This window comes from Miscanthus floridulus, chromosome 15, assembly GCF_019320115.1.
Source record: "Miscanthus floridulus cultivar M001 chromosome 15, ASM1932011v1, whole genome shotgun sequence".
Taxonomy (NCBI): domain Eukaryota; kingdom Viridiplantae; phylum Streptophyta; class Magnoliopsida; order Poales; family Poaceae; genus Miscanthus; species Miscanthus floridulus.
This window is the reverse complement of record NC_089594.1, coordinates 56494750-56504940: the sequence shown is the minus strand read 5'-3', so window position 1 is coordinate 56504940 and position 10191 is coordinate 56494750. Positions and strand designations below refer to the sequence as shown.

Genomic DNA, 10191 nt, shown 5'->3' with positions numbered 1-10191 from the left:
GACACTAGCTATCGGCCCGTGCCGGCACGGCTAGTACAAATCGTGCCCATGTCGTGCATGGGTCATGCCCCATGCCGCCTGTTTGGCCTATCCCATCTGGCCATCTACACATGTCCCTGGCCAATGGAATACTGAGGGGTTTTTTATAAGAATGGTGAGGGTTGACATGTTATATTACAAGCAAGTGCTAGTAGTTCTGCATTTTTTTATTAAAAAAACTATGAGCAAAAGCATGAATTGCGGTTAACAAAAGCTCCTATGATTTAATCAGAACCCGAGTTCCCTTTACAATTACAACACGTATGCACAGCACCATTTCACATAGTATGATGGGTACACAAATGTACAATGCAACACTACAACATTGTCAGCTATTTGCCTTCAAGGCATCCCTAAAACCAATGCTAAGGTTGTACTGATGACCTTTCTTGCCAAATCCGGTTGTTGACTTTTGCATCATTGCGACAAACTCATTGTAATCTATGCGCCCATCCTGCAGAAGGATCAAACAAAAGTGTATCAGGATTATGCTGACGAATACATACACCAGGCCGGGTTAATGGAGATTTGAGGATCGGGTAATCATGAATCATACATTGTCTTGATCCACTTCGCCAATCATGTCTTCGAGTCGGACATCTTCTACGCCAAACTCGTCACACGCTTGCTGCAGCTCATCAGCTGTGATGTATCCACTGCCATCTTTGTCAAAGTATTGGAAGGCGGCAAATAGATGGGCCTCCCTTTCAACTTTGTTGAGATGCAGTGTGGCAGCTATGAACTCTCCATAATCTATGGTGCCACTGTTGTCGATATCAGCCTGCAAGCATGCCAATAAGGCATATATAGGCACAGGAATTGTTTCTTGAACAATTAAAACAATCAGCATTTTCTTCTTAATGTTTGCCATAATACTTGAAAATCCCCCTGTTTCTTTGTCCATGCATGTGTGCCGGCCTAAGGGAAGAAATTTAGGCAGAAAAGACTTACAGCCTGCATGAGCTGATATATCTCGGGCTCCTTCATGTTAGCGCCGACCCTCTGAAGTCCGGCCTTGAGCTCCTCGAAATTGATCTGCCCGCTGTTGTCAGTGTCCATCATCTTGAACATCTCCTTGAGCCCCGCGATCTCCTCCTCCGACAGGTTCTCCGCGATCACCTGTATATATGCACACAACAAATTGAAGATCACATTCATATTCCATGAAAAACACGGCCATGTATATTATATCGCAATCGCAGCAGGAAAGAAGCAGCTTGTTCACCCTCAGCGCCATCTTCTTCAGCTTGTTCATCGCGGAGAACTGCTTCAGCCGGGACAGCACCGCAGAGTCCAGCGGCTTATCAGGCGCAGAGGCGATCGTCTGCAGCCACGGGTGGCCTGGAAACAAGAACAATTGAGTCCAGGTCAAGGGTTTCAGCCATGGTGGATATGGGGACACATCGGTGAAAATTAATGTGGCAAAGACAATGCCACTCACAGAGGACTTGGTGCGCGGTGAGGCGCTTCTTGGGGTCCCTGACGAGCACCTTTCGAAGCAGGTCCTTGGCGTTCTCCGACACGCTCGGCCAGGGGTCGGACTCGAAGTCCAGCGAGCCGTGCAGTACCTGCTCGAAGATGCCCTGCTCCGTCTCCGCCCAGAACGGCGGCACGCCGCAGAGCAGGATGTAGATGATCACGCCGGCGCTCCACACGTCGGCCTCCTGCCCGTAGCGCTTCTTCAGCACCTCCGGCGCCACGTAGTACGGGCTCCCGACGACGTCCGTGAACTCCTCGCCTGCAAAAAGGAGAAGCATGCATGGATCGCCATGCATGAGCCAGCCCATCCATGATAAGACGAGGTGCGATTGACGAATGTGCACGGTACCTGGCTCAGGGCATCTGTGACTACATTAGCTTTTCCCAAGTGATAATGTATCTCTTGGTTTTAGTCCTTAATCAGCTCTAGCCATTGGTGCTATCCCTTGTTCAGGTCCTCCTAGGTAAAGAAGTACTTCAGGCTCTTATGATATGTGTAGATGTCGCATTTGTTCCCAATCAGATAGTGTCTCTAGATCTTCAGGGCGTGCACAATAGATGCAAGCTCAAGGTCATGGGTAGGGTAGTGTTGCTCATGGTCCTTCAACTAGTATGATGCATAAGCTATGACTCTCCCATTTTGCATCAGGACATAGCCAAGTCCCTATCTAGAAGCATCGCGATAGACCACAAAGTCTTGCTGAATGTTAGGCAATGCTAACACAGGAGTGGCGGCAAGCTTCTGCTTCAAGGTCTAGAAGCTTTGCTCACACTCTGACATCCACTCAAACTCATCGGTCTTCTTCAGCAGGTTGGTCATCAGCTTGGCTATCTTGGAGAAGTTCTCAATGAAGCGGTGATAGTATCCTACCAACCCAAGAAAACTCTAGATATCAGTCACATTGCAGGGTTGCTTCCACTCTTTCATAGCCTCAATCTTGACAGGATCGACAGCTACTCCCTCAGTAGTGAGAATGTGACCTAGAAAGGTGACTTCTTTGAGCCAGAACTCACACTTGCTGAACTTGGCATATAGCTAATTCTACCTCAGCTTCTCCAACACTACTCTCAAATGCTACTCATGTTCTTCTGTGGTGGCCGAGTAAACAAGAATGTCATCGATAAACACCACTACAAACTTGTCTAGCTCTTCCATGAACACCTTGTTCATCATATTCATGAAGTAGGCCGGGGCATTAGTGAGTCCAAAGGACACAACGATGAACTTATACTACCCATACCTAGTGACAAAGGCTGTCTTAGGAATGTCCTCAGTCCTGATCTTCATCTGATGGTACCTAGATCGGAGATCAATCTTGGAAAAGAACTTGGCATTCCTCAGTTGGTCTAGCAGATCATCTATTCTTGGCAATGGGTACTTGTTATTGACAGTCATGGCATTCAAGTTCTGCTAGTCAATGCACATCCTCATGGAACCATCCTTCTTCTTCACAAACATGACAAGGGAACCCCATGGTGAAGCACTAGGCCTAATGTACCCCTTGTTAGACAACTCCCTGAGCTGCTTCTTAAGCTCCTCTAGCTCATCAACCGACATGTGGTAGGGCCTCTTAGCAGTAGGTCCCATATCAGGCAGAAGGTCAATCACAAACTCCACATCACGATCAGGTGGCATACCTGGTAGTTCTTTAGGAAACACATTAGGGTACTCGCATACTATGGGTACCTCCTCAACTGACTTGGCTTCCAAGGCACACAACATGGAAACCATCTTCTTAAGGTTGGGTTCACATCAGATCATGTGCCCACTCGAATGTGTTATCTCCACATATCTTGGTGAGCAAGATATTACTCCCCTATGTTGAGTCAACCAATCCATCCCCAGTATGACATTCATTCCATCAGAGGGAAGTAAGGTAAGATTGACTAGAAAAGGGTGACCCTCAATGGTGATACTCACTCCCTGACATCTCTTGGTGCATCTGATGTTGCCCAAAGGTGAACTAGTGTCTATGGGCACTCTCCGTCGAGTTATAGGTAGGTTATGCTCTCGTGCAAATTTGGTGGATATGTATGAACATGTTGCACTAGGATCAAATAATACTAAAGCCTTGTATCCATGCACTAAAAACATACCATACACCATGTCGAGGGCGTCCTGGGCATCCTCAGTGGTCAAGTGGGTGAGATGACCATGGTGGGTCCCACAGTGGGCTTGTGTGGCATACCCTAAATAGAAGCTTGTCTCGCTGGGGTTGATGCAGGTTGTCTAGCATTCTTCATGGGGTAGTCGGCAACCTTGTGGCCCGGCTAGCCATAGCCAAAACATGTGAAAGGCATGCTTCTTGTGGTGGTGGGAGCAGCAGTCTTCCATGTGCCAGGGCTCTAAGCAGGGCGGTGGTAGTTGGCGGTGTAGGTACCACCTCCATGCCTCAGAGCAGGTGTAGCTCCCTAGATGGCACAAGGGCCAGGCAGTGAGGGCACGTGAGCACGTGGCCTCTAAGGTGCTAGGGCACGAGACATGCTCTCGGACTGGCGCTTCTTCTCCTTATAGAGGGCGTCGGCCTCCAGATGATCCCTCTCCATCTCTAGGACCTTGTTGATCATCTCTCGGAGGGTGTAGCAGGTATGACCCGAGAGGGCCACCTTGAGGCACATGCTTAGACCCTTCTTGAAGAAGTACACCTTCTTCTTCTCGGAGTCTATCTCACCAGGAGCATACCTCATCATGCGAGTGAAGCGGTTGGTGTCCTCAATCTTCTAGGACCCCTAGGAAATGTTGTGGAACTCTTCTACCTTGGCATCCATCATGCCCTCAGGCATGTGATGCTCATGGAAGGCTTCGGTGAACTCTTCCCATGAGATGTGTGCGAGGTCAGCGTGGGTGTCATAGTAGCTATCCCACCATGCGCGTGTGGTGCTAGTGAGTTGGTGGGCTATGACTCCAACACACTCCATGTTGGAGCAAGTGGTTAGGTCTAGCTTCTTCTCCATCTCACGTAGCCAATCCTCGGCGACGATGGGGTCATCGTCAGAGCTATCAAAGGTAGGGGGCCTCAACTTGAGGAAACCCTCTAGCTTCCTCTAGAAGTCGTTGGGTGGACCTCCATTGCTGTGCAGTAGCCCCTCAGCTAGTGTCTCCATGAGATGTGTCTGGCGGTCCATCACCTCAGATAGAAGTGGTGGTGGTGGTGGAGCATTGTCGTCCCTAGGCGGAGCATCCTCGTTCCTTGGCTAGGCTATGCCTGGCTCCTCTAGGATGGGCTCCTCCACATGTTGCTCTCTGGTAGGTGGTGCCTCCTCCTCAGGGTTGAGGGCAACATGGGCGGCAGTGTGTCCTCCATGACCACGACCACGGCCAGTAGACACGGAGGACAGGGAGCGATGGTTCAGATGTTCAGAGCGGCGACATGACATCTTGGTGCAAACATTAGGTCATGAGTTGTTAAGTGGTTAGGTGACTTATTAACAATTTTAAATTTAACCATACACTCAAATAAAGAATCAAGAACAACCATAAGAAGCATTAAGATCCAAGCATTCATTATATGAGTTTTTTACATGGCAATATCTCCAGCAGCTACACTAGAAGACTCATGAGAAATCACACTACATGTAGGTAGGCTCCCAAAGAGGGACATTATACTCTACTCCTGAAGGTAAGTCATGTCTCATAGCCACATAGGGCTCATCTCAACACTGCAACTACAACATTATTAGAGCATCACTAGGAACCTAACTCTGACTAAATGGTGGTGAAGTGCTAGCATCCATCTCCTAGAGCTCTACATCAGTATGATGTATCCTCAAGATGTACTCCAAGGCCTCCTCGAACTCTGTAGTCTTCGATGCCTTAGGGTAGGTCTTGGATGGGCATGCCTTCAGATTGAGCTTGGTAGGCTCAACACTGAAGGTCTCCTTGTGTGGCCTCTTATGTGACCTAGGTGGTAAGATCTTCTGCACCTCCTTGATCTCCTTAACCCTCCTGGTGTCAGAGTCAATCCATGCCTAGCTTATCCTGTCTGCCTTGTCCTTGAGATACTCCATGTACTTCATGTACTCGATGAGGTGACACAAGTTGTGGGAAGTGTTGACACTCATCTGTACTAGGTCCTTCAACATGTTGCAGCGGCTATCTAGAATCATCTTCCTAAAGTGGTACCTCTTCTCCTTCTCAATGTGACTCCTCAGGGACACCTTCTTGCGCTTAAGAGCATCCTCAAGCTTGTACACCTTGCAGTCTAGATAGTCATTGTAGAGCCCAAAGTCTCTAGCCTTGTCTCTTAGATCTATAATCTCCTCCTTCAGCTTGCTCTTACACACCTTGTAGTAGGCCTCCATACGGTCATAGCCCTGATGCTCCACTCGAATGGTCTACTTGAGTACCTCCTTCTTCTTCTTTTCCTCCAAGAAGGCCTTGTCAGCCCAGAATAGCATGTCCTGGTAATAATGGTTCTATGACTGGACCTCCATGATCTACCTGTCCTGACAGAGGATGTACTATCCAGACACCTAAAGGCAAGGGCCCTCCTCTATGTAAATAGTCTGCTCAGCAACCATTATCTGCCTCCTGGTACTCTGGGTGAGGTCCAAGGCTTAGGGAAGCAAGCGGTACGGCCCTCTCCTGAGGTGCTCATGAGGTCACGCATCACGCAGCGATGGGCGGAACATGAAACGGACTAGACACAAGTCTCGATGGAGTCTCTACCTCGAGCTCCTAGAAGGCGTGCAGCTCCAGCAAAGTCTCACTCGTGGCAACCCTGAGGTGAATGATGATATGGCCCTATAGTCCATTGGGTCCTAGCTCACCACAATAGACGTACTCGATCTGCTCGGTAGGGACACCAAGCTCCTCAAGAATGTCATAGAGCATCTGAGCAAAACCCCTATAGCTCAGACCATCGACGGGAAGCTCAACTGCGGGTGCCATCTGCAAATCGTTCCATAAAAATGGGATTAGCGTATTAGAAAAGAGGTAAGCCATGCATAAAAAGATGCAAGGTCAGTACATATAACCAAAAAAGACAAGTTCCACTCCTCATTCTATCGTCCAATCCTATGGGTCTCATCCTAGGGTCAAGTATGGCTCTGATACCAACTGAAATGATCTCGATTTCCTCGAAGGGAAATCCACATATTCGAAGTATAATGTGATAGTCCTAGGCGATCATTCCATCACATTATCAAATAATAGTCGATATCACAGTCATACATCGAATACCTATCTTAAAGAGAGTACAAATAGCAAGGTTTACTCATTACTACATCGCCACTTGGCAAAATCACTCAGAGCATGCAGCAACTAGAACAACATCAAGTAGAACGGCAGCGGGAGTCGACTCCAACTTCATGAACCAAACTTGAGCGTAGGAACAAGACCTCTAATCCACCCAACCATCTCCTTGGTAGTCATACTCAAACTCAGAACCTGTCAAACAATTATCAGTATGATTTGTACTGGCCACTAGCTCCCACCATATGCTTTGTGTTTGCTATGTGGTAGTGGAATGCAAGGGTCGAGCAAAAGACCTATTTGTGGCTGTAGTTTCCTATGTGAGTATGTCAAGTTTTAATAATACTTCATCAAGTTTTAACCCATCTCATCCATATGTTCTCCCATCCCATCACACACATCTCACCACTCTCACACTCTCTAGGCGACAAGGATGACTCCCTCTCATGCCTTGCCTCATCGGCCAAAGCAAGAATCCAACACCAAAACCTAGGGGGAGAGAAGAAAGGACTCCACTCACTAATCAAGGGAAGTATAGGTCATAGGAATGTCCATATCCAAGGACTTGGCTAACGTATAGATCGATCAACTCTATAGAGCGTTTACACCTAGAAATACACAAGATCACCATCATCAGTGCGAGCACCGCCTAGGCTGATATCGGGCTATCTTCCAAACAAGTGCGATACCACCCTACCACTTAACCCTGGGCCACCTTGGAGTCCTTCGGCACGCTAAGACTATGAGACATAGTATAGGGCCCTCGAAGGACACTACGCTGTCTTAGGAGGGTGTGGGTCACACGCCCATACCTCCCTACACTATCCGCTAACAACCCAACAGTAGTGGAACCACCCTAGCATGTCAACATCTGTCCCCCACCCAAACAGGGACGAGTGGTGTGTACGAAGGGACATATGATCCGGTTCTCTCGACATAGCAGTCCTTAGAGGGACAAGACAGGATATCTTCTCATGGGGATAACCAATACCCCATGCCTCGATGGCACCTCCATCCCGAGGCTTCATCCCACAAAGACACTCTACCCCAGGATCACCTCATCTCACATGCACCTACCACAGGTACCTCTCATAGGGGATGGCCTGGTCACACACCCCCCCCCTAACAAGACTTGCTGATCAACTCATTGTAAAATCTTGCCTGATCGACTTAACCCTCACCACACACCCAAGAAGCACACCAAGATCTCCCTTTTTACCACATTATCAGCACCAAGTGCCTTAACCACTCACAAACAATCATCCACCAAGCATCACATCACAGATATAATGTGTAGTAGAAGTAGTAGCAGGTAAGTGAGTGAGCATCTAGCCTAACAGCGGGTGTGCAAGGGTATAGGTTGCGATAAGGTAAAGGCTTCCAAGCAATTCTACCATGCAACCTATCATAGATCACTTGCTTAAAAGTAAAGCACTAGCATCTATATTATAGCATGTCTAGTAGGATTCTATGAGGTTGGCTAGGACATGGCACCTGGCAAGTCATCTCCAAGCTCCTTAGTGTAGTTAGGGTCATGCTCCTCAGTCTATGGCTCCTCCGGGTCTGCCAAATGAGACATATATCCATGATAAGCGACTCCTATAGATGATCACAAAGAAGCAAAGGAAAATCAAAAGATCCAAATGCACTCAAACAAAAGCCTATGATGTAGAGCTCATTTTTAGAAAAAATTGGACACTAGTTTCATATTTTTCTGAGGTTGTATCAATTTTTCTATGAATTTTCTAAGTTTAAATCATTTTCTGAAAAAGAAAAAGGGCTAGGTTAATCTGGTGCTGACACGTGGCAAGCTGCGATTGGGCAAGGCAGATCTAGTCACTGCAAGGTGGGGCTAGGTCAACAGTCAGCATTGGCCAGTCAATGGTCAACGTTGACTGGGCTCGGACAGGCTCAGGCGGGTCGGGTTATGGACCGAGTTGGGCCAGGTTGGGCCAGCTCGGCCCGAACACGTGTTACTCATCTAGGCCAGCCATGTGGTGCTGGCGGGCTGCTATCGGGCTCATGCCCACGAGCACGGCTCATGGTGGACTATGCCACATGGGTCCGTGGACCGTAGTCCAAGTCCATGGTGGACCATGTCCATTCCTCTTCCTCCCCCCTTTGGTCCACGATGCACCGGGTGCACCTAGCGGTGCAGGGCACGGTGGCTCCTTCCTCTCATGGCGATGATCTCACTGTGGCGAGCTTGCACGTTCTCACTCTGTGGTGGCTCGATGAGGCTGCTAGGGGTTATATGGCTTCCTAGTGCTCCAGCAAGCATGGCTTGGGTACCAGGCAAAACCCTAAGGGCTTCGGGAGGGATGGCCATGGCAGCAGCAGCTTGGCGGTGGCGGCGAGCTATGGCGAGGTGTCCATGGCTTCAATTGGAGCTAAAGGCAGCTCTTTTCCTTTGATTGAGGTGACATAGAAGCTAGGCGACACACCGACGGTGACCAAAAGGCACGGCGGAGTCCATATCGCTGCAAGGTGCGTGGCGGAGCTCCGGCAAGCTTACGACTAAGGCAAAACAAGGCAAGGCAAGGCCTTCCGGTCCAAGCAGCTACATGGCAGGGTGTGCGGGGTCATGGTGAAGCTCGATGGCCAAATCTCATCACGCGAGGTGGCTAGAGCTGGCCGTATCACCCCCGGCACAGTGGCGGCATGGGCGCGCGGTGCTCCGGTGAGGCGAACATGACCAGTGGCTCCCGGGGCTTCTCCTCTTCTCTTGTATAGCGCATGACGTGTCCCTCAGCGAGGCAAAAGCTTGTCGAGGTGCTTGTTCTACCTCTATTGGCCCGAGGTGGCTGCAACAAAGCAGCACCATGGTGGGGTCTGGCCCTGGCAAGCACGGCTAGTGCGTCGTGGTGGCGCCAGCGTTCCCAAGCCCATGTGGCTCAGCAAGGCTGAGCCTTGGCTCATGTACATGTGTGTGCATGTGTGGTGCATCACAACGGCAAAAAGGCTGGCCTTTGGCCCTCCCAAGGGCAAGAATACAATGGCATGGCCATGGCATGTCCATGGTAGTGAGCAAGGGGGCTTCGGGTGCTCACCGGTAGTGGCATGGTAGACAGGCCGATGGTGCTATGATGAGGTGAGGCCGTGTCGAGTCGGTGCAGTGCCATGCCGAGCTGCAACACTGGTGTAGATGATTGGGGCATTGTCTCTGGCTCTAGTAGTGGCTCCTCGATGGTGGCACTCGGACTTCCTCCTTCTCCTTCCTCCCTCCCTCCTCCTTCCTTCTCTTGGTCTCAGTGTGTGGTTGGTGAAGCCACTAGTGGTAGCGGGGCAAATAGGAGAGGGCTAGGGCACCAAGTGTGCCCCTTGTTGATGGTAGTTAACAACTATTATAAATCATTAATAAAATATGTATAAGGGCACAATTGTGATCACCAACAAAGGTCTAGGGGTTTAAACTAACAAATTCCATGAGTTTTGGTGAATCTATATTTTCTGCAATGTTTATCTAGAAAACAGTCAAG

At 49.2% G+C, this 10191-nt stretch overlaps 1 protein-coding gene across 1 annotated transcript; it reads right to left on the bottom strand.

Moving 5' to 3' along the window:
• Nucleotides 1-251: 251 nt before the first annotated feature.
• Nucleotides 252-1826, bottom strand: LOC136507486 (calcium-dependent protein kinase 27-like). The gene is made up of 5 exons (XM_066502194.1): nt 1481-1826; nt 1265-1380; nt 991-1158; nt 596-820; nt 252-493 (listed from the first exon to the last, which is right to left on the bottom strand). The coding sequence occupies exons 1-5, from the start codon at nt 1824-1826 to the stop codon at nt 368-370; spliced, it is 981 nt and encodes a 326-aa protein (XP_066358291.1). The 3' UTR covers nt 252-367.
• Nucleotides 1827-10191: the final 8365 nt, after the last annotated feature.

What these genes read in the sequence shown, in the direction of transcription:
- LOC136507486 (XM_066502194.1), bottom strand. Translation starts at nt 1,826, where the DNA reads ATGGGCTGGCTCATGCATGGCGATCCATGCATGCTTCTCCTTTTTGCA. An exon ending in CACCGCGCACCAAGTCCTCT is followed by an intron (nt 1,381 to 1,480) that starts GTGAGTGGCATT and finishes TCTTGTTTCCAG; the next exon opens with GCCACCCGTGGCTGCAGACG. An exon ending in GCGAAGTGGATCAAGACAAT is followed by an intron (nt 494 to 595) that starts GTATGATTCATG and finishes ATCCTTCTGCAG; the next exon opens with GATGGGCGCATAGATTACAA.